Below are 24,322 nucleotides of genomic sequence, written 5' to 3'. Positions count from 1 at the left end.
AGCTGCACCCTGGCTGGGGGCTTTCCTTCTGGGACCCTCCAACCCTGGCCTCCTGCCAAGCGAAACGGGATGGAATACACACTCTTTCTGACCATGTCCAAAGGGCCAGCACAGGCCTCATCCAGCACAGGCCTCATCCAGCCCACGCGGCAGCCGTCCCTCCCTGCAGCTCCTCACGCCTTACTCTCCCCCCACGTCACAGGGAGGCACCTTCCCTCGACTCAGGTCTCCTGAGCTCAAAATCCACACTGCCACTGTGTACGCAGCTCCTTCTCCGATCTCATCTCCAGCCTCCGCTATCAGTATTCGATGAGTTTGCTTCCTGGTGTTAACAGTGTTTTCTGGAAGACTGTTAGGCAGCAGTGTAATGGCAGGGCAGGCGGGAGTCCGTGCCCCGGGAGGGAGCATTTATCACCAAACTTGCTTAGACGTGATGGGACATGGTGGTAGTAAAAAGCAGACAGACTTTTAGTCCATTTATTTTTTACATTCAGCATACCCCTCATGGTCTGCACCCCGAGCAGACTGCTCCAGCCCCTTGGTACCCCACTGCCATTAGGTCTCTGCAGCCAGTCTCCATGGGCCAGGTCACATACAGGAGATAACAGAGCAAGGGACACTCAGAGTAGAGAAAACTCTGCTTCTCTCTGGTGCAGCCACATTGGGAGTAGCCAGGGCCTTCGGAGACTGCCCTTTGGAGACTTACTGTCCCTACTAGAGGAGGGACGAACATCTGGGAAGTTCCCTGCACATCCCTGCTGCTGCCTGTGGGCTTCACACCCATCCCACCCTCTCTGTCTCATTCACTCCCCAGCTATCTGCAGGGCCTGAGTGTCAGGCACACCCTGCAGGCCTCACTTTTCTGTCTCCTGGGACCCTCCTGACAACCCCAGAAGCACTGTCCCCACTGCTGTCAAGGAACCTGCACATCTACCCAGCTCACACTGACAGAAGGGGAGGGCCAGGGTGACTTTCAGGTCATTGTTCCCAAATCCAGGGCTTTTTCCTCTCTGAAGCCTGAGGTGGGCCAGGACCTGTTGAGCCTGGGCAGAAATCCAGACAGCCCCTGGGAAACACCATGGCAGAGGGAGGCACCAAGAACACAGCAAGGCCAGAGACCACACTGGCCACACTAACCCAATGACCCCACTTTCCTGATGCCACACTGGGGTTGCCTGCAAGGAGGCTGGGGTTTTGAAAAGTTGATTCTAAGGTAAATAGTAAAGGTGATTTATGTGAACCACATGACTATAAGACCACAGATTTCTGCAGAAACCCTCTTGGATTTCCCAGCTCTTCAAAGTAGACACCCAAGATAAGCCCCATCTCAGCTGTTACCTATCTCCCAAGTCCTCATCTTCTGCAGAGGCAACACAGCCCTAGCCTCTCCTCATCACATCTCGCCAATTAAAAAAATCAGCCATTCACTGAGCCGAGAACATTACACAAGTGAGTGCAATGTTCTCACAACTACAAGGGCTAAGCTCCGTTGCGCTCACTTTACTGAGGTTCAGGGAGACCAGGCGACCTGCCCAGCCCTCAGCCAGGCATGAACCAAGTCACAAATGAACCCAAGAGTAGCTGGCTTCACCATACTGCTGCCATCCTTCCCATCTCTCTGAAAACCGGCAGGAAGAGGGTGTATTCCATCAGCCTCGGCCAGGAGCCAGCGCTGATTGGCTCCAGGAGTCCCCGGCCAGAGCAATGGTGCCGGCTGGCGTGGGCACTGTGCCACCCTGCACCATGGGGCCAGCGAGATGCCCGACTGCTACCTCTCCCTCCAGTAAAGGACTGGTTTTTGAGCAGAGCAGTGAGGTAACCAACCTGCTTAGACCCCACACACAATCCAGACATGCAGGGGGGATGTAAAGTCCAACGCACTACCCTCCCCACAGCCCCCACTCCAACGTCTTCCCTCCCACTGCCCCCAGCTGGTCCAAACCTTCATCTCCTTCTCTAAAACTGGCACAATAACACTGCTTCCAGCTCCCTCCTCTTCTGCTAGAGCATGCACTGACCCTCTCAAACACCTCCCATGGCTCCCTGTGCCTCAGTGCAAAAGCATCCATGAGCAGGGGCTCCACGGCCCTTTCTGGTCTTCTCTTCCCCAGGACCCAGGAAAACTTGCCTCCTTTGTCCCTCCAGTGAGATCACCTGATATTCTCCAAGTTGGGTCTCTGGCACGCACCCCCCCCCCCTTCTGCTCAGAACACTCTTTTTTCCCTTTTACCTCAAGAAGCCCTATCTTCCTTCAAAACTCAGCTCTATCCCCACTCCTAAGATGCCTGCGAGCATTCATATTCACAGGCACAGCTGACCATGAGGTGAACCTCTTCACCTCATGAACCACAGTCTGCCTTGCCTCACAGCGCCAGCAACCTGAGCACCTCCCAACCACATACAGCCCATCTCTGTGTCCCCCAACACGCCAGGACCAGTGCCTGCCACAGAGCAGGCATCAGTGACTGTCTCCCCCAGAAGACGTCCTCAGGCCTCCACTATATTGGTGCAGACCTCCTCCCACCCAACAAACCCTGGGCTAGAACAAAGGCTGGCGCCCAAGGTGGCTCATTCACCCCACTCACCCCACCAGGATTCTAGTTGGCGCACTCAGCTGCTTCTCCCCTGCCATGAAATCAGCCACTCACCTAGCCCTGTCTCCCACTCATGGCTCGGAAAGAATAGCCCTGCATTTCCTGCACATTCCATCTGCCCCACATGGAGACTTCAGCTCCACCTGTTCAAGGAGACACAGATGAGAAGCAGGAGGGAGCAGGCTTAGGAAGACAGCCATGTGGCCTCACAGGGGCTGGGGAGCAGGACAGGGATCCACAGGTTGCCCATCAGTTCTGGGCTGGAAGTGAATCATCTTGCCACCTCCTGTCTGCTGGCACCCCACAGCTGATTGAGCAGTTTTCCCCGTACAGCCCCAGCAGCACAGACACCACTACCCCAACAGTATACATGCCACAGCCCCACATAGTATAGATGCCACCACCCTACACAGTGTAGACGCTAGCTCTGTAACGGTGTAAACACCACTGCCCCACACAGTGTAGATGCCACCTCCCTAAGATAAATGCCACTGCCCTGCACAGTGTAGACACAACTGCCCCAACAGGGTGGATGCCACTGTCCCACTTACAGACAAGACCTCCTAGGATGAAAAGACAATGGAGATAAGAAACAAGGAAAAAACTCCACTGAGGTGTAAGGAATCAGGGTTGGACTCAAGCCTGCTGTCCTGGTCCAGGTCCTCGATGACACGGGGCTGCCCCTGCCCACTGCAGTTGGGAGAGCTGGCGCCTGTGTTCTCATTTATCCTCGTAACAAGCCTGTGAGAATGAGTCATCCAAAGTGGGTTTCTTAGCCTCACACCACTGACATTTGGGGCTGGGTAACTCTTTGTTGTGGGACATCCCTGGCCTCTACACATTAGACACTGGTAATGATATACTTCCCCGAGTTGTGACAACCAAAAATGTCACCAGACATTGCTAAGTGCTCCCTAAGGAACAAAACTGCCCCCATTCAGAAGCCCTGATCAGAAGGCTGGTGAAGGGAGGGCCCGATCAGAAGGCTGGTGAAGGGAGGGCACCTCCCGCTGCTCTCCCCTCCCTACTCTGCCAGGATCTCCTCTCCCCTACTCAAACCCCTAGCAGGGCCTCCCCAGCCCCACAAGTTCCAGGGCTCCCACTGCACCATCTTCCTCCTCTCTAGGAGCACAGCTGGCCTGCCCACAGCATTCTGACACTGACCATGGAAGAGGAAGGGTCAGGGTCTAGCTTTGAACCCAGGCCAGAAGGCCCATTTCCAGCAGGCCTGGGCTGCCCAAGTGGGGTGGCCTTGGTCTGCAGGTTGAAGACCCTCACCTCCAGGCCTAGGGCCCAGCACCAGATGCTGGCAGGGCTAGGAGAGGACCTAAGGTCCACCCTCCTCCCCATCTCAAAGGAAGCAAAAGCAGTGTCTTCTATGCATGGTCCCTGAGAGCCCTGTGCCTCTGGGGACTTTGGACACACAATGCCATGGGTGCTGAGCATGACACTGAGGCTCCCAGGACTCAGTCCTCACCCTCCCTAGCCAAGAGACATCAGGGAGGCTATTCTACCTCTCTAAGTGGAATCCCTCCCCCCACCTCCCTATGGAGCTGAAGGTGCCAGGAAATGAAGACTTGGTGTCTTTAGAGTTTCATATTATTTCATCAACTTTCCATAAAAGAGGCTTTCCAGCCATGCTGGGGAAGCTTCTGATCATTTATGACTCTTTTTTTATTCATGAAACTGCACTGGGGTCAGCCCTGAGCAGTGAGATTTGACCTTGAAATTCAGACTGATGCAGAAAGACCCCTAGTTGTGACAACCAAAAATGTCGCCAGACATTGCTAAACGTCCAGAGACCTTTATGGGGTGAACACTGGTGGTTCTGGAGGCACAGACAACTTTGCTGAATTTTTTAAAAACAAGGCCAGCTGTGCCATGAACTGACCTCCAGAATGCAAGATCAGCCATCCCTCATGGGGCAGGGCCCGGAAAGAAGCCGTCCACGGCCCCGGGTACCAGGGTCAGACCTCCACAAGCCTTGGGCCATGTGCTGCGGACGTCATCTTGAAACTGACACTCCTCAAGTCTAACAAGTCCTACCACAAGCTCCTCATCTCCCCCAAACCTGCTTCTCCCACCACCCTTCATTCAGTCCACAGAAGCTCCACTTCCAAGGGCCTCGTCCTTGCCTTCCCCTTTCTCTCACCACTGCCTCCCTCCCCAGTAACCTTCATCCAGTTCTTCTAATGGTCTTCCTTCCAAAGGTGCCACAGACTCAGCCACTTTGGGTTTTTCTTGGTTTGTTTTTTTTTGAGACAGAGTCTACTATGTTGCCCTCACAGTAGAGTGCTGCAGCATCACAGCTCACAGCAACCTCCAACTCTTGGGCTTAAACAATTTTCTTGCCTCAACCTCCCAAGTAGCTGGGACTACAGGTGCCCGGCACAATGCCCAGCTTTTTTTTTTTTTTTAAGTTATCATTGTTGTTTTTTTAGCAGGCCCAGGCTGGGTTCGAACCCACCAGCCTCAGTGTACGTGGCTGGCACTGTAAGCACAGTGCTACTGGTGTCAAGCCAGACTCAGCCCCTTTTTACCATTTCACTGCTACCCCCAGGCCCAGACCATCTTTACGTTCACCTGGGCTGTCACAGCTTCTTAATCTCCCTTGCCCTGGCTCGCCTCTTCCCTATCTGCTCCCAGCTCTTTAGCTAGAGTGATTCTGTGAAAGCTAATGTCAGATTTTGCTACTTCTCTACTCTATGCCCTCTACTTACTCTCATCTCACATCCAAACTCCTGGCCAGGCATGGTGCCTCCCACCTGGAACTAGCACTTCGGGAGGCTGAGGCAAGAAGATGACTTGAGGCCCGAAGCTCAAGGTCTGTACAACATAGCGAGATCCCATCTCTACAAAAAATAGAAAAATTAGCTGGGTGTAGCCAGTGAGCACCTGTAGTCCCAACTACTTAGGAGGCTAAAGCAGGAGGACCACTTGACACCAGGAGTTTGAGGTTGCTGTGAGCTATGATGATGCCACTGCACTCTACCCAGGGCGACAGAGACTCGGTCAAAAAAAAAGAAAAGCCAAACTCCTCTCAATTGTCTACAGAGCCTGCCTCAGCCTCCATGCTGCCCCAGGCCTGAGCTGTCCAGTACAGTAGACAGTGGCCACTGGGCCCCTGCAAGGTGACTTGTGCAACTGGATTTTTAAAGCCATTTCATTTTCATTAATTTAAATATAAAAACAGATACTCGGGGCGGCACCTGTGGCTCAAGGAGTAGGGTACAGGCCCCATATACCAGAGGTGGTGGGTTCAAACCCAGCCCTAGCCAAAAACTGCAAAAAAAAAAACAAAACAAAACAGATACTCCATTCATTTATTGGAAATTTTTAAATAACTTGGGTAAATCTCTTTTAAGTGTAAATTTCACAAACTCTAAATACACATCAGGTTTTCAGATCAAAATTTAGTGCCTGATTGAGATGTGATTTAAGTATAAGCCACACACTGGATTTCAAAGACTTAGTTTGAAAGATAGAATGTAAAATATATCATTTTTTACATTGCTTACACATTAAAATGGTAATATTGAATATTCAAATTAATTTCACATTTTTCTTTTCACTTTTTTTAATATGGCTACTAGGAAATTTCTTTTTTTTTTTTTTTTTTGTAGAGACAGAGTCTCACTTTATGGCCCCCGGTAGAGTGCCGTGGCCTCACACAGCTCACAGCAACCTCCAACTCTTGGGCTTAAGCGATTCTCTTGCCTCAGCCTCCCGAGCAGCTGGGACTATAGGCGCCCGCCACAATGCCCCAAATGACGCAAGTGGCTAGCATTCTCTTCCTAATGGACAGTGAGGTCCAGACCACGCCAGACTTGGCCTTGCAGGGCCTTCCCACTGCTCTTTCCTCTCACTGCAGATGGCTGATCCCTCACCAGCTATAAGTCCTCATCAGACACCGCCTGCTCAATGAGCCCTTCCCTAAGCACTTATAGAAAATGACCCTCCCATATGTTTCCACATCACCTCAGGAAACAGTGCAAATAAGAATGTTTACACATCATCAAACTACCATAGTGTTTGAACAGGTGAATTTAAAATGGAAGTGTCAATGGCTTTATTCTAAACCAGTATACAGGGTATGTCCATTCCAGTTGTCCCTGTTTGTTTTTTAATATATAAAATGATAAAATGTTTGTGCCAATTATGTGAATATTTTTGTGATGAAATGTGTATCTATACTTTGTCATTTAATGTTTTTAAAATTGTAAAGACCACCTTTTTAGGTGGCCAAGGAGAGTGATAGTTTTCAATTCGAAGAGTAGTTGGCACCTGTTCTTATTTTAAATGTACCAACAGGGCTGTTTTACTATATTTAATAGCTTTTAGCTTGCATGTGTGATGCTGATAATCAATGATTTTATGCAATAGCTAAACAAAATTTTCTGAAGATTAATCTGTGAAATGTATCAACCTTCACCTAATTTTTGTAGTATAAAATAACATGCTGCCTACTTTAAAAACTTCATATTCGTAAGTTATTTTTCTGTATGATACCTGATCAAATAAGCCTAAATCAAATATGTGCAATAGAATTGAGCCTTTACAACCTGTACATTAAGAATTTTTAGATATTTAACATGTTCTTGTTTATATAGAAATCAATTCAAATTTGTGTAAAAGATGACTATTTTCAATTTTGAGTAATTTTCTTTTCTTTTTTGCAATGTTTTTAGAAAATAGCTATGTAATTTATTGAGCATTATTTTGGTGTTACTGTATAAATATGCATAATAAATTTTGAAAAACAAATAAAGAAAAGAAAATGACCCTCCCCTCTGAACTTCCAACATACCCCTCTAGCTTTAATTTTCTTCAGGGTACTTGGCATCATCTAACATAATGTACAATTGACTTGCATAGTTCACTATTAGGTTTACCCACTAAAATGTAAATTCCCCACAAGCAGGGATTTTGGTTCACGGTTTTTCTCTACTACAGTCATGCCTCATGTAAAACGTTCTGTTCAAGGACAGACCAGGAGGATGTTGGCCCCATAAGAATATTATGGAGCTAAAAAATTCCTTTCACCTAGTGACATCTTGATGATGAACCTGACCCTGTGTAGGCCTAGGCTAATGTGTATGTTTGTGTTTTAGTTTTTAACAAAAAAGATTGAAAAGTAAAAAACAATTTAATATTTTAAAAATGTAAAAAAGCGTATAAAATAAAAATACGAAGAAAATATTTTTGTACAGCTGTACAATATGCTTGTGCTATATTGTTAGTAGAGTCTAAAACTTTGTAAAGCAAAAAAAAACTATAGTAAGCTAAGGTAAATTTATAATTAAAGAAAAATTTTTTTCATAAATTTAGTATAGCCTAAACATACTGTTGCTACAATCTACAGTAACGCACAGTAGTGTCCTAGGCATTCACACTCACTGACTCACCCAGAGCAACTTCCCCGCCTGCAAGTTGCATTCATGGTAAGTGCCCTGTACAAGTGTAACACTTTGTACCTATTACACCACTTTTTTTTTTTTTTTTTTTTTTGCAGTTTTTGGCCAGGGCTGGGTTTGAACCCGCCACCTCCAGCATAGGTCTGGTGCCCTACTCCTTTGAGCCACAGGCACCACCTTTCTATTACACCACATTTTCACTGTACCTTTTCTATGTTCAGATATGTTTAGAAACACAAACACTTGCCATTGTGTCATAACTGCCTACAGTATTCTGTAAGGTAAATGCTGTGCAGGTGTGTGGACAGGAGCAACAGGCTGCACCACGCAGCCTGGGGGGTAGCAGGACACACCACCCAGGTTTGTGCGGGTACTCTCTGCGACGCTCACACAGCAAGAATGTGGCCAAGCAATGTATCCCGTATACCCGTGGAGCCTAGAACAATGGAGTGGCACATAATAGGCCTTCAATAACTACTTGTTGAATGAATAGAAGTATCTATTTTGGCTGGGCACCTGTAGCTCAGCGGCTAGGGCACCAGCCACATATACCAAGGCTGGCAGATTCGAATCCAGCCTGGGCCTGCCAAACAACAATGACAACTACAACCAAAAAATAGCTGGATGTTGTGGCGGGTCTGTAGTCCCAGCTACTTGGGAGGTCAAGGCAAGAGAATCGCTTAAGCCCAAGAGTTGGAAGTTGCTAGTTGCTATGAGTTGTGATGCATGGCACTCTACCAAGGGCAACCTAGTGAGACTGTCTCAAAAAAAAAAAAAAAAAAGTATCTATTTCTCTGCCTGGTGTTACTTAGCTGGAAGTTTTGAGTGCCTAGCACATAGTAGGTGCTTGACATATGGCCAAAGAATGGCAGGCTGATCTGTTAGCAAGATCATAGAGGCAACAGAGGCAGCCTAGCTGAGTCATCCCAGGAAGGCAAGGAAGTGCCAAGGTTCCTGGAATCAGACACAATGTCTCCCTCTCCCCAGGAAAACTCCTCATTATCCCAACAGCCTCAGGTACCCTACAGGAAGGTACATTTCTTTCCTTTCTATCAACTTTTATTCTCCCAGAGAAGACAAAATCTGTTTCCCCTCAGCCAGAAGGCCTTGAGCAGTGGCTACTTACATTACAGTAATTAAATCCCTGCTGCTGGGAGGGTTCAGGAGACAAAAAGGCCTTATGCCAAGGGCTGGCCTGCAGGAGGGGGCTGGCCAAAAGGGCCTCTCAGCTGTGACAGTGAGAAAATCACTTAGCCACTATGCCTTTACAGGTTTTCACTTGTTGGACAGGAGGACAAAGACCCCAAACCACCCTCCCAACCCGGCCCACTGAGGAGCAGCTCGCTTCCCCAAGGAGCAGGCCAGCATCCTTTGGACTTACCCCTGAGGCCTTCCATCCTTACACTCCCTAAGCACAGCCAGCAGAGGGATTATTCTTCACAAGCCCACTTCTCTTTGTCCAGATGGCAAAACAGAAGCCCAAACACCAAGTTTCTCTGTGCCTGGCTCAAGGCTGTCCCTTCTCACACAAACCCAGCTGACCTCACTGAGCACTCAACATGGGCCAAAAGCCATGCCCCACACTCCTCAGACAGCAGTGTCTCACAAAGCCCCCAGCAGTCCCAGCAGTCGGAGACAATCAGCCACCAGGAGACTGTACACCAAAGCCATACAACCAGTGAGTGACAGAGCCAGCACAGAAAGTCAGCTCTGTCCAGTGGAAAAGGCTGTCCCCACCTCCAGGCTAACAGGCCTAAACTTCCACCACACATAAGAAGTGGGGGCAGCCTGGGAGACAGACCCTAGGAAGAGGGAGGGAGAAGGTAAGCTGGGCCTCCAGATAACAGGGCAGGGCGCAGGAAGGAGGCATAGACCACCCGGTCTCAGGCTTAGGGGTCCAATCCAGGTCACATGTGTTTTAAAACTTACATTATGCCTGTCATTCTGTCTCAAAGCCTATCTTCCCCAGCAGCCTGTGAGCTCTGAGCCTGTTCAGTGTGTGGATCTCTGAGTCAATCAGAATACCCACGAGAGAAAGTGCCACCATCCCCAGGCACAGATCTGCGGACTGAGGCCCACAGAGGCCAATTTTCTCAATGAGGCTGCATAGCCAGGAAACCACAGTGCCTGTGCTGTGGGTGGCCCAGGGGCACCCAGCTCCTGGGGCTCAACAAACTCTGCACAGACCAATAGTGTCACCTTGCCCAACCTCCTCTCCCCGGCCTCCTCCACAGCACTGAGCCTGCTCCAGGTAGGCGTGCTCGCGGGGCAGCAGGCAGGGCTGAGTTCTCTGGGAGAGCTGAGTGAGCCCCACCCAAGAGGTAACCTGCAAATACGTATCTGTACAAGGCAGGGCCTCAGAGACACTCCCCTGGGTTCAAATCCTGAATCTACTCAGGCAAGTCGCTTAACCTCTCTAAGCCTCAAGGCTGTCACCTGTAAAATGGGAGCAATCATATCCACTTCATGGGGTGGTTGTGAGGGTCACGTGAGAGGAGGTGTGTAAAAGCACAGAGCAGGACCTTAATAAACATGTGTTCTTTTCACCTCCCCCATCTGTCCCCTCTTCATTCCTGGTGTTTTCTAATCATTTTTATGGAAGGAAAAAGAAGTTTCCATTTTATGGAAGCAGTGCCTTCTCTTGGGCTGCTGTGGAAACCCTTATGACACACCCCTGTCCTGGACTTGCTCCCAGCTTATACCAGCCGCATTCATTCCTGAGGGAGCTTCCCAGCACTGGCACAGCGTGGACACGACATGGTGGCTTCTGCCAAAATGCCCTCCCAGCCGGCTCCTCACCATCACTCCTCAGGAGCAGGGACAAGCGTCTGGCAAAACCATACAACAAGTCTGGCCCAGAGCAGGAGGGGCGAAAACCACAGGCCCGGCTGTGAAGGAACTCATGTGATTCTGAGGCCACTGGGTTCTTGGAAGAAACAACCAAGACAAAGCCCACCACTGACCAGCCCAGAGAAGAGCCCTGGGTGCTAGCCCTGCCCCACGTTGATTCCTCCACCTCCATCCTCAGCAGAGCTGAAATCCCACCTTCTGATGAGGAGGTCACTGCTCTAAACTGTACAGCTAAATAGCCAAGAACTAAACCCAGGTTTGTGGGGAAAGCCCTGTTGCTCCAGGAAGAAGGGGGCAAAATACACATCTGGTTGAGGAGAGATGCCCTTGGGCCTCTGAGGACATAGCCCCTGTGCACTCCTTGGACCCAGAGTAGGGTCTGCCACACAGTCAGGATATGTTTAGGGAACAGAGGCAGGAGAAAGAGAAAGAAACGAAGGACTAAAACACAGGATTCCTGCATTCCAGCCACACCGCTGCCATTTACCATGTTGAGTGGCCTTGGAAAAGCCATATAACTTCCAAGAGAGGTAGGGTCCTCTAAAGAAGAGGACAGTCCCTGCCCTGCCCTTCTCACAGGGGTAGGAGCCCTGTATAGGGCCCAAGTCCACCTGCTGGTCCATGGGTCTTGGCCATTCAGGACAAGTGTGGTGCCACCCAAGCCACCTGCTGCCCCCAGGAGGACCCCAGCTCTCCCTTCAAGGCCATGCAGCTCTGGCTCCCTGCAAAGGCAGTGGCCTACCTCAAGCAACATGCCTACCCTGAGCCCTCGCCATGGGAGAAGGTGCACTCCCACATAAGAGCTATCCCAGGAGCCAACATCTTGCCCACTGGAAATTGGAAAAGACAGAAAATAGCTAACTCCCAATATATTAAAATCAGAAGGACCCTGCTGGTGGGGCCTACTCAGGCCTAGGGCGAGGGGGCTGCCACTTGGGGACAGCTACTCACCAGCCATTTTGAAGTCTTTCTCTCCAGGGAAGTGAATGCCATTATCCCTATTTACAAATGTGGAAACTGAGGCTCAGAGAGCTTGAGTCATAGCCCTAAAGATAAAGCAGCAGTGGGGATCAGAATGAGCACCCACAGGGCTTTCTTCAGCTCAAAGCACCTCCTAGTCAGTAAGGAAGGGAGCTCAGAAGGCCTACTTGCCTGTGGCCCTGGGCAAGGCGCCCACTTTTATGGGCTTCTCTGTCTTTAGCCTGGAGCTGAACACCAATAGCCATCTCTGCAGACTCAGGCAGGAGGGCACCCGTGAGCTCCCAGGGGCAGCACCAGCCCAGTCAGCCCAGTCAGCCCGTCCTTCAAGCAACTTCCCTGCTCATTTGACATGAAGCACCACTCCTGTCCTTTAAGAAAAATGCCCTGCCAGCTGACTCAAAAATAACAGATGCCAATTTGCATATTATTTCACACATCATTTGCATGTTGTTCATTTAGTATCACCAAGGCTTCGCTCAGAATACAACTCCAGTTACCCTGCAACCAGGCCTTGTGAGAAAAAAAAAAAAAAAGTGTCCATGCAAGGCCATCCCTGGTCCCCAGAAGGTCCCTCCCCTGCCCAGCTTCCCCAGTGCCCCTTGGCACCTGCTGGGAACATCACGAACTGCTGCAGCCCTGGTACTCCAAGGGGTGAAAAGGACAGAAAGAACATTCTGAATTCTAGGAAGCACCCTGCCTCCAGTCTTGAAAGGAAAAGTGCGTCCTCTTAACCACACTCAGGCAAGCTGCGGCACTTCCCCTACCCGGCAACCCCCATCTGTCCCAGGCTGGCTCCAGGGTGGCCCCCCCTGCAGCCCCACCTCTCGGCCCTTTCTGCTGCATCATCACGTGCCCTGACCTTTCTCCAGGCCTCTCAGCCTCTGGCCTGGCCCCATGGTTTTATTTTTGTACTCTCTCCACCTGTCCGATTTGCATGTCCACACCCAATTAGCTATGCCCAGGCCTCAGACTGCTGACTCTGATGTACAATAACTAGCCCTGTGGGTTAAGAAAGCTCCAGAAGCCCAGCCCAGGCCAGCACAACAGCCCTGCCTTCCCAGGGCAGCTACTTCCCTCTCACTTACACAGAATCACCCACTGAGACCCCCTCCCCCCCCGAAACAAGACTGGGTAGCACGTCACTTGAAGTGAGAACACTTGTCTCAGGAGACGAGGCATGTTCCTCACGTGCCGTCCTAGCAAGGATGCCCTCTCCATGGCAGCCTGCAGAGTGGGGAGGGGTGTTGTACATGCCCTTCCCTCCAGGCTCAGTCTCCAGTGGCATCTCCTGATAGCCACTCTAACAAAAGCCACAGTTGATAGTGGTGCCTCTGCCAGGTGCTGGCAGCAGGCAGAGGCTGTGGTTCCCTCTTAACTGGCTCCAGGGTGTGAGCTCCCCGAGGACCCACCACTGGCATACTGCCAAGTCAGCATCTGAACCCTGACCCCAGGTCCCTCCCTGTCACACCAGGCTGCCTGTCACTCAAGGCCACCTCTGGGAAGGGAATAGGGTTAGGTCTGCAGTGTTCACTGAACCTGTGCCCTCAACATGGGCATCTCCCTCCCTCCTGGAACCTCTCAGGATTCAACAGGCCCTTCTTGCCTCCCCACCGGCCCTGTGTGCACCCACAGCAGGACCTCAAGCTCCCCAGATGCCCAGTCCTGCTCCTTACACACCCTGCAGTGCTCCCAACCTGGCTCATCTAATTCCTCAGGGGCAGTCCCACCTCCTGCAGAGAGTGTCCCAATGTCCCCAGTCTGAGTCACCATCTCCCCCCTAGGTGCTCCAAGACAGTACCACGCTTCTGGGCACATACCTCATGCCCAAGAAAAACATGAGTTTGAAGACGACTTGCTCGTCTTTGTGAGGGAGCATGATCTGGAAACAGGTTACAGAGGACTGGAGCAGGAAGGGAGTTCCGCTCTGACTTCTCAGCTGGAGAAACAGGCCCCAGATAGGTGAAGGGCCTCAGCAAGCATCCCCCAATCAGCTGGGAGCAGGAGGGACAAGCAGCTCCTCAGGACTCCCCAGCAAACAGCACTTTCCTCAGCAGAAGAAAATGGGACTCAGAACAGAAACTCTAGAACAGGAGTGGAAAAGCCTCTAGAGTCCCCTCACTCAGTCCCCCAAAGGGCCTAGAGGTCGGGTCAGAAGAGGGACACCAGCCAAGCTCTCCTTCCAGAACCGTCTGCTCCTGAGACTGCACATAGGGAGCGATAAAACTCTGCCAACTGGGTTTCTCATCTGCAAACACACCCAGTGGTGAGGAGTCCTAGAGCCGGCAGGCAAGAAAGTGCCTGTGCTGTATCCCTCCAGCATGTGGCCAGGTAGGAGGATGGAGCCAAGAGTAAGACAGGGTGACAGGCAGCAGGACCTGTGGAAGTGTGGCCAGCTCTGGGGTCCTCCTGGCTCCTGTGGTGGAGGTGGGGGCTGAGGGTACAGCAGGAGCCCCTGATGGGCTCAGTTCTCATTTTCTCTGAGGTCTCCACCCCATCCCTACAGCCTGTCCAATGTTACCTGACGGCGGTATCACCTCAGCATGGAGACATCTCAGGGGGTGTCCAGGGCCTGAACCCAGGCTGCCCCAAGGAGCCCACCCTTGCCCTACCCACCCTCAAACACAAACACTATTTTCTCTATGTGCTGGCCTCCCCACCCTCCATTAAGCCCTTCCTGCCCAACTCTGGGTAAAGTTCCTCCTATCCCAACATTTTGCATCATGGGTGTCAGCCCCATAAACTTGATTTGTCTCTTTTAAGAATACAGTGTGTAACTTTTTTTTTTTTTACAGTTTGGCCAGGGCCGGGTTTGAACCCACCACCCTCGGTATATGGGGCCGGTGCCCTACTCACTGAGCCACAGGCGCTGCCCCTCTTTTAAGAATAGAAGCAAGCTGGGCACAGTGGCTCCCGCCTGTAATCCTAGCACTCTGGGAGGCCAAGGTGGGTAGAGTGCTTGAGCTCAGGAGTTTGAGATCAGCCTGAGAAAGAGTGAGAACCCCCTGCCCCGTCACTAAAAAAAAAAAAAAAAAGTTGCTGAGTGTTGTGGTGGGCTCCTGTAGTTCCAGCTACTTGGTAAGCTGAAGCAAAAGGATCACTTGACCCCAGGAGTTTGAGGTTGCTGTGAGCTATGACGTCACAGCACTCTACTGAGGATGACAAAGTGAGACTCTGCCTAAAAAAAAAAAAAAAAAAAGAATAGGGCGGCGCCTGTGGCTCAGTGAGTAGGGTGCCGGCCCCATATGCCGAGGGTGGCAGGTTCAAACCCAGCCCCGGCCAAACTGCAACAAAAAAATAGCATTGTGGCAGGCACCCGTAGTCCCAGCTACTCGGGAGGCTGAGGCAAGAGAATCACGTAAGCCCAAGAGCTGGAGGTTGCCGTGAGCGGCGTGACGCCATGGCACTCTACCGAGGGCAGTAAAGTGAGACTCTGTCTCTACAAAAAAAAAAAAAAAAAAAGAATAGAAGCTGTTTATCCAGCAGCAGCAGGTAAGGGAAAGGGCATGGACTTGAGAATCCAGCAGGCCTGGGTTCTGCCCACAGTGCTACCAACAACAGCAGTAGCTCCTGACCACAGAGCCATGACCACCACCTATGTCCAGGGTCCCAGATGCAAATAAGTCACATGCTCACACACAGCCCTCGCCTTCCCTCTCTGTCACCCAGTCCACAGGCCCAGTAGAGAGCTGGGCACAAGGACAGAGGAGTGTGGGCAGTGCCTGTGGCTCAAGGAGTAGGGCTCCGGCTCCATATACCAGAGGTGGTGGGTTCAAACCCGGCCCCGGCCAAAAAAAAAGGACAGAGCAGTGTGGTGCCTACCTTGCCTCCCTGCAGACCCCAGCTGAGTTCCTGCAGATGGAATGCCAGGGTGGAGGAACCTGAAAGCCCATGGCCTCCTCCCAGCTTTCCTCACCAGAAGAAAAGGTGCTAGAATTTTACACCCTACAGCTCCTGAGAACAGCACAATCTCAAAATTCCCCACCCTCACTATTTGAATAGGGGGCTTTCTTTCTCACTCTCCCTTTGGGGTTCTAAAAGAAAAAGAAGGAAAAATAGCTACGAATGAAGGTGCTGCCTGCCTGTCACCAAGCTGAGTCAATGGCATTTCATCAATATGTAGCTGCCCTCACCCCACAAACACACACACTCTCCACCCCAAATGTGCTTTGCAAATAACTGCAACAGAACCACAGCTCCATTCTGACTTGCACTTCCATCTAGGCCTCAGCTTCACTATAGAGGTTAGTCAAATTTCCTTTTATCTTGATTTTCTTTACCTTATATTTTTTAAAGCAGGTCTTTTGACTATGGTCTCACAAATCTCCCTTCCTGAAAGAGAAGAGAGAAGAGAAATACAAGGCCATCAAATAGCTTTCTAATGAGTCTGTGAGGGAGGTAAAGGCCCAGCCATTATGCCAAGGCCCAGGCACCCAGCAGCACTGCCAGTAGAGCAGGAAAGTCGGTTGTGCCATGGAGTCTCCCCCCGGGACAGTTATAAATAGTGTGATGACACTCAAAGGCTAAGTACTTACCAAAAGTTAGCTGTCCACCTTATGGGTTACAAATGTTTGACTCATTTGCAGACTGTCCACAATGATTATAAATAAAGTCACCACTCCCAGAGGTGGGGGTAGAAGGGCCCACTGCCAACACTTGCCCTCCCCCAGGGACATATTCAGTGTGACTTGTGAAGATAAAATGTGTGTCTTGGGCCCTTAGCAGCTGGCTCTGAGGTTCCTGTCTGCAGCCAAACCATTTATACACATTCTGCTGCCCTCTGCAAATTTGTCCTGCAGGTCGTCCAGTGGGGTCGTCCAAATTTGTCCCCCAAAAAGGGATCTGTCCTATCCCTACTTTCCCATTATGCCTGAAAACACTGACACCAGTGCCCTGACACCTCCTCCAAAACATCAGGATATCCTGATGACAGCCTGCTGACAACCTGTCCTAAACCAACACAGGGACTCAGCACAAGGTGCAGAGACAGCTCCCAGCCAAGCCCAGGGAGGGCAGAGAGCAGAAGTGGGGCCAGGGGTGCCGCTCAGTCACTTGGCCTGGAGGCTGCAGGTGGACTCACTGACCTCTGTGAGGTCAGTAAAGAGACATACAGCATGTTGGCCTAAGGGACACCATTCTCTTTTAAGAGTTAATGACCAAGGGGACCAGGCTTCCTGGGGCAAGCAGAGAAGCCTGCACTATCAGGGTGGCCTGAAGGTGATCTGAAGAAGAAAGATAATGAGAGGTGAGAAAATATGGATGTGGACAGGGTAACCAGCAGGGGCCTTCTCAGTGACCTCTTTCTGGGGCCTGGGTTATTCCCCCAACAAGGCCCACAGGGTCGGCAGGGAGGAGCAGAGGAGCAGGAAGTCAGTGGGTTGGGCAGGAGCTGGGCATGCAGGGCAGAGGACGGGCTCAGCCTGGGAAGTGAAACTCCAGCCAGTTTCAAGGCTGGGGCAGGAGTGTGTCTGAGCCACCCTGGGGCACCAGTGTTTCCAGCCTCCCTGAAGCTACCCACAGCCCAATGGCTGGGGTCTCTGAGTAACAAGGTCCACTGGTGACTTGCCAGCTAGACAGAGGCACCAGCTCAGCTGCCAATAGGATGGAGGGGGTTTGGGGGGTGGGGGTGTGATAAAGTCCAAGCCTGGGGAAGGAGGGGAGGGAGGGCAGGCAGGCCCCAAGCCCTAACTCTCAGCACCAGTGAAGAGAGCACAGCAGGTGACCTCAGGCTATACAGAGGGTTGGGTGTGCCCCAAACCAGCTCTCACAGAACTCCAAGAACAATTCCCCAGACCCTCACTTCTCTGACCTTGACGGGCAGACAGACAAAGTCGCTAGGATTTCTCTATAGGATCTCTAGACCCATCCCTTGTTGTAGTGTCTGAGCCTTCAGAGGGTAAATCTGCATATTAAAAAAATGAAAAAAATTCAGGACTTTTCTTCTCACTCTGTTTGAGCCCACTGGGGCCACCTCAGGCATCTCTGCAGTCGGTCTCTGGCCTGGCCTAGCCTCACAGTTAAACAGCTCCCCTCTTACCTGGGCTGCCTGCCCCATTGCAGGATGATGCCTCCAGCAGAGTTTCCTCCCTCCTCCCAGCACCAATGCCTTCGTAAGGGTGGGAGCTGAGATGTTCTGTCCCCACTGCCCCCTAACCTCTTCATTGGCTCCGTCTGCATTAATTCTGAATATGCTCAGGGTACATGTATGTTCCTTTTCAAGAGACCCAGGCCTCTCTGGTGAGTTCCTTCCCCATTAACAAATACCAGCCAAAGCCAGGTAAACAGGAAGGTCACAACCCCATGGGAAAAAAAGCAGGGAGTTCAGAAAGCAGCAGCTCAGGCACAAGGTTAATAAATCTTCAATCACTTCAATCACCAGCTCAGCCACCAACATGATGGCAGGGAGAAGGTGATAAAGTCTAAGCCTGGGGAGGAGGAGAGGGCAGGCAGGCCCCCAGCCCTAACTCTGGGGGTAGAAAGTGTATTCCCTCCCAAGAGCATTTGAGTGGGAACTGCCACCATCAGGGCAGAATTATCCAATCTTACTAGGGTCCCTGAGGTCATCCTGTTCATCCATTGGCCTCCAGATGGGTCAGCAAAGCAACTAGACACACAAAGCTCTCCTGCAAAGGAGAGTGCCACCTATTCCTCCCCAGGGCCCAAAGAATGTTTCTGAGGTCTTCTAGGTGGTAACTCTTACTTCAGAAGAGTCCATTTCCTCTGTAAGACTGGGAAACAGATACGCACATCCCCACCACAAATCCATGTTTATAAGTGGGCGACATCAGACCCAGTCCCTTCTCCAGAGCTTCTGCCCTTCAAGACACTTCTCACTTCATTGATAAGTTTTAGTTCCCCATCTGCTAGGGCTCCAGCTATTTCTAGAATCAGAGATAGATAAAAGAAAAAAGACATCTCTTTTCCTCTTATCATAGTCATCTTCAATTACATGGTCACACATTATCGAGCAGGCACTATATTGAGTACCTTCCACTTACCTAAATTACTTCTCCCCACCTGATAGCAGGAAAACCAGGCTGGCAAAAGCTATATGACCTTCAGTATCAATCTGTGGTGTTTAAAGAAAAGAAAAAAACCCACATGACTTGTCCAAGATCACACAACTGAAAGTGGCAAAGCTGGGATTCCAACTTTTGCCTAGAGGTTTTTTTTTTTTTTAATGGTCCTATTTGCCTCCAGGAGAGAAAGGAATATCCATCTTGGCTCTGCTGTGTCCACAGGACCTGGCACATAGGAGACACCCAGAAAATACTTGCCCCATAAATGATTCAAAACATAGACAGACAGATGGAAGGACAGGTGGGAAGACAGGCATGTCACAACAAGCTCTCTTATCACAATGCCAGCCCCAAGGTGCACCAGAAGTGGCCACCTCACCAGCTGAAGCAAGCAGAACATTCTCAGCTGCTGCCCCCTCTGCGCTGTCATCAGCTAGAGGGTCACCAATGTGGAAATGAGAGAAGCCACACACCTCAACCTTAGGTGGTCTCACCCCTCATTCACTGGAAGTCTGCCTTCCCCAGTGCTGGAAAAGTCTCAGCCCCCAAGTTCTCCATCAGGGATGGCACCTGTCCCAGGCAGAGAAGAGGGCCCTTTCCTGCCAGTGATGAGCTTCTCACCACACTAAGACAAACGTGCATAGTCCCCAGACTTGGATCTATGCACAGCCACTGCCTCTAGGAAGAGCCCTGGCCATCATGTCACTGAAAGAGAGGCACTGGTGTTCCCCTTGTCACCCCCCAGCACTTAAGCCTTCATCAGTTTCCCCAGTGAGGACCCTTGGTCCTCCCAGAGGGTGACAGAGAGCCAAGGCAGTGAGCAGGGCAGCTGCCAGCCCCTCTCCAGAGTGCCCAGCAGGAGAGGCAATTCTGAGAAGGCAGCGAGCAGACGCAGAGGCTCACTACAGGGATGACTAAGTGAGCTGCGACTCCAGGGGAAACCCTACTCGCTGCTGCTAACGGAGGGGCTCATCCTTGAGCTATTTAGACTAAGGCTGCTTCCAGGTGCTGCCCTTGACTGGGCAGTCCCCTCAGAGCAGGTAGGTCCTTAGAGGACCCTCTGCCTGGAAATCTGGTTTGGCTGTTAGGGTTGTCTGACAGGCCTGCCCCACCCGTTTCCAGGGCAGGCAAGTCTGCCCACCCTGGGTAAAGAGAGCTGCTGGGAATGGGGGAAATCCGATCAGCACCTCCTAGGTTTTTGTGGCTGGATTTCAACAAGGAATGTGACAGTCTCACAGCAGCTGTGCCCTGCCTGAAACAAGCTCTATTTGAAACCTCCAACAGCTGAACCCCTCCCAGCTATCTGCCAGCCAGTCCAGCCACCCCTGCCCAAAACGACCAATAAATAGAGAAATCCAAGCAACAAGCAGGCATATGCATACATGCATATAACCCCCCCCCCAACAAACTGGGGTGAGAAGCATAATGGGGAAAAGCCAAGATCCCCATCTCCAAGCCCGCAGCAGGAGGCCCCTCTGCAAGCATCAGAGGAAACCCACCTTTCTCAATCTCCATTCCCTATGGGAGGGGAGCCCCCTCCTCCATCTTGGGGCTGGACGGAGGCTGGAGCAGGGGCCGGTGGCTGCCGCTCTCCATCTGGGCGCTCACTCACACATACCCTCATCTTTATTTATCCCAAAAGAAGGAGTTGGGGTGGGAGGGGAGAACTGTGGCTGAGCTGGGGGCGCAGGCACCCAGGGACCACCAGGAAGCTCTGTCATCCCATCCCAGGGAGAGGTGTTCCCCCCAGCCAGTGCCAAGGCAGCATCCATCTGCTCTGCCCGGGTAACACCTGTAGCCATTTTTATCAGGAGATGTTTATGAAGGAGAAGCAGGTTTATTCTGGGTCCTCATTCCCGAGGGAAAGGGCCACTGATTTCCTCCACCTATATTTTCACTCTGATGCCCTCGGGAGACTGGGGTCATGGGTGGTTTTCTATTTGCCAGAGTCTCTCTGAGAAGAGGGAAATGGAAACTTGAGAAGGGAGGGAGAAGACAAGGAGAGAAGGGACTTGGGCAATGGCACTGGCACGGGATCCCCACCCCCCACCCAGACATTTATTTCTTTTTTATCCTCAGGAAAATGGAGTGGAGCAGGGAGGGGAGGAGAGGGGGAGTCACAGGAACTGGCAAGCACATCAAGGCAGAGTGTAATTAATTGGTGCGTTAAGCTGCTGGGCTCTGCTTTAGTACAGTGAGCCAGAGGAAAAGGGATTTCTCAGAGGGGATTCTTTAATCCTACCTAACCCAGAGACTGCAAATTAGACACAGTGTACGGAAGGGAGGAATGAATTCTCCTGGGATCAAGGAGGAAAACCATTGGAAGTTGGAATGTTCAACATAACTAAGCAAATGCCTGTCACCATCACCACCTCTCTGCCCCTCTCCCTCTCATTCCCTCTCTCTCTCAAGTTCTCTCTCTTTATCTACATATTCCTTTTGTTCAAGGTATAAAGAGAAACCACAGCCCCTACCTTTGAGTACAAACCCCAAGAGAGCTCGGTCTCTATCACCATAACAACAATTCCAAACATCCCAAAAATCAGAGCATAGTCACTCAGCCGCTTTCTCTTTTCAAACAGGGCCCTCCTGTGTCCCAGCTTATAGCCAATGTTTTGGTTTTTCCGCTTGTTGGCTTTGGGGAAGGTGGTGGTGCTGCTGGCGGTGCCGGCATGCTGGTGGTTGTGGGTGGCGTTGGGGTGGTGCAGCAGGGTCTGGTGGGCATGGTTGTCCTCACGGGAGGAGATGACAATCTCCGGGGGGTTGCCAGGGCTGAAGAGCTGGAGGGCTTGGCCCTCGGGCTCGGCCTCTATGAGGTTCCTCCGAGAGGCGCTGAGGCGGCTGAGGGGCTTCATGACCCCGCCGCTGTACTTGCAGGAGCTCATGGCGATCTCCGTGAAGGGGTTGCTGTCCCGCCGGTGCACCAGGGGGCTGGCCTGCCGGTGCCGGCTACCTCCACCAGGCCCACTTGTGGCTGTGGAACTTGGAGAGTGGCCAAGCAAGTGGTCATTGAGATTGAGCTGGCTGCCTTGCCTGGAGGAAGGGTGGAGGATGGCGGTAGAGTTGGAGGAAGGGGGGGCCCTGAAAGCGGTGGGCGAGGACAGCAGCAAGCCCGGGTGCACGGGCTGGCCCTGGAGCTGGGCGAGCTGAGACAGGGGATGCGGTGGCTGGTGCTGGGGCTGCGGAGGCTGAGGCTGCAGCGAGGGTCCCGAGGGCTGCTGGGGGGCTGCTGGTGGTGCCGGTGGCGGCGGTGGCTGCTGCTGCTCATCCCCAGAGGATGGACAGGGGCACTTGGGGTCTTCATCCAGGTCCCCCACCCCCGAGTCATGGAAGTGCCCAGAAGTGTCCATCCTGGGGTCCGGCGGTACTCCCCGCAGCACAACCCCCAGCCCCAGAGCCACCCGCGCTCCAGAGGCGTCCTCAAGGAAAGCCCGGCGTCCAGCTCCCCGGCAGCTCTCGCCTCCGGTCCTCTCTCTTTGGCTTGCTTCGGTCTCTGGGGCTGCTTGGAGTCCCGCTGCTGCCACTCAAGAATGCATCGTACCGGGCAGCGAGGAGGGACAGGAGGGGGCGTACAGAAGTGAGGGCAGAGAACTCTGTCTCCGGAGCGTCCCCGGGAGTGCCCGGGGCCGCGCAGCTCCGCTCCTCCCCGGCTCAATAGCTCGGCTGGCCGCCTCCCGCCGCGGCCGGGCCGTGAGCCCCGCCCACCGAACAGCCGCTGCCCCCATTGGCTCGACCTGCTCTCGCAGCCGCCTCCTGGCTCCGCCCCCGAAGAGGCTCCTCCCAGGGGCGGGGCTGCCGCCCCCGGCCGCCCCCAACTCTCGGCCCCGTGTCCCTCACCGGCTCCCCCAGTCCCTGGCCACTCCGGCCCTCGGGCCCCTGGCCACCCACCCACTCTCGGCTCCAGAAACCCTGGCCGGGGGCCCCCAGTCCCCAGTCGCGCGGCGAGCCTAGGAGTTGTCGTTCCCGCTCCGCCACTGCGGGGCTGAGCGCTGCCGTCTCTGCTCCGGCAGGTGCGGCCAAATCCCACAAGCCCACGACGATCGGGGATGTGAGCTCACATGGGCTATGGGAGGAGGAACAGCGGGGCTCCTAAGGAGGGGAGCTGTGCGCCACGACAAGGGGGCAGGGAGCCGGGAAGAGGAACACCTATTAGTGGCCAGGTCTATGTACGACAGGTTGTTTGGTATGTGTTATCCAGATACGTTCTCCAAACAGCGCCCAAGAAGGTGGGCGTTATGTTCTCATTTTGATCTCAAACTGATGCTCACAGATGTTTTCGAACAGCACGTCAAGGTCACAGCAGCAGAAGGGTCCACTTCTCCTGACACCAGGGGGATAAACTCACCTACCAGAGTGCCTGCGACGTGAGTGTAGGTGCTTCTTGTTATTTGTAGCCCGCACACCAACCCTAGGAAAATGATGTCATCATTCTCTTACAGATGAAAGCTGTAAAAAAAGAACAAGAACAAAAGAAGGAAAGGGAAGGGAAGAAGGGAGGAAAGAAGGAAGAAGGGAAGGAAGGAAGGAAGGAAAGAAGGCAGGGAGGAAAGAAGGGAGAGGGGGAAGGAGGGAGGGAAGGAGGAAGAAAGGAAGAAAAGAAGAAAGGAACGAAGGAAGGAAGACATTCAAGCACAGAAAATAACCTGCCAGGTGTCTCCCAGATTGTTTGTAATTAAAGGTGCTAGGATTTGAGCTTGGGGCAAGCTGACCCCACAGCTTCTACTCTGTCTCCTCAGGGTGCTTTTCCACCATGATGCTCAAGACGAAGTGGTTGTCAGTAAGTATGTTCAAATTGTGCAGGGGAAAGGGTCAAAAAGAAGCTGCTGAGAAAGAGCCAGCCTCTCCAAAGCTGAATGTGTGACACCATGGTCCCAGTCCCCTCTCCAACAGCAGAGCATAGAGTCATGGAAGCATCCAGCAGAAAGACCAAAGACCACCCCCCCATGGTTGCTCCCTGCCTGATCTGCCCCATGGGGCCTGGGAGTCAGAGCTGGAAACATCTGCTGGCTTCCCAGGTTCAGAATCATCATCATCAAGTATTTATTAAGCTCCCACTGTGTGCAGAAGGAGTTTCCAAAAAATGGAACAAAGCTGAATTCATTTTCATTTTTAACTGCAGCAGCCTTAGGGGTCAGAGAGGAAGATGCTGTCATGGAATTCCCCAGTCATGCCTGAGTTTTAAGAGGGAGGCCTCTTGGGCGGCGCCTGTGGCTCAGTGAGTAGGGCGCCAGCCCCATATGCCGAGGGTGGCGGGTTCAAACCCAGCCCCGGCCAAAGTGCAACCAAAAAATAGCCGGGCGTTGTGGCGGGCGCCTGTAGTCCCAGCTGCTCGGGAGGCTGAGGCAAGAGAATCGCGTAAGCCCAAGAGTTAGAGGTTGCTGTGAGCCGTGTGACGCCACGGCACTCTACCCGAGGGCGGTACAGTGAGACTCTGTCTCTACAAAAAAAAAAAAAAAAAAAAAGAGGG

The 24,322-nt window shown here is 52.1% G+C and overlaps 1 protein-coding gene across 5 annotated transcripts in view; it reads right to left on the bottom strand.

Annotated features, from left to right (window-relative positions):
* Positions 1-22,350, bottom strand: part of KCNN3 (potassium calcium-activated channel subfamily N member 3) — a 161,334-nt gene extending 138,984 nt beyond the window's left edge. For 2 of the 5 annotated variants that reach the window (XM_053607361.1, XM_053607362.1), the window contains exon 1: positions 21,330-22,350. In XM_053607361.1, coding sequence (XP_053463336.1) covers positions 21,330-22,205 — 876 coding nt within the window. In that variant the 5' untranslated portion in view covers positions 22,206-22,350. Of the gene's footprint in view, positions 1-5,314; positions 5,392-9,389; positions 9,474-11,809; positions 12,151-21,329 lie in introns of those variants that run through there. The other 3 variants (XM_053607363.1, XM_053607366.1, XM_053607364.1) reach the window with 3 other exon arrangements.
* Between the last annotated feature and the right edge of the window lie 1,972 nt (positions 22,351-24,322).

This window comes from Nycticebus coucang, chromosome 10, assembly GCF_027406575.1.
Source record: "Nycticebus coucang isolate mNycCou1 chromosome 10, mNycCou1.pri, whole genome shotgun sequence".
In the NCBI taxonomy this organism is placed as follows: domain Eukaryota; kingdom Metazoa; phylum Chordata; class Mammalia; order Primates; family Lorisidae; genus Nycticebus; species Nycticebus coucang.
Note: the sequence above shows the minus strand (reverse complement) of the source record. Positions and strands in the feature narration are given on the sequence as shown.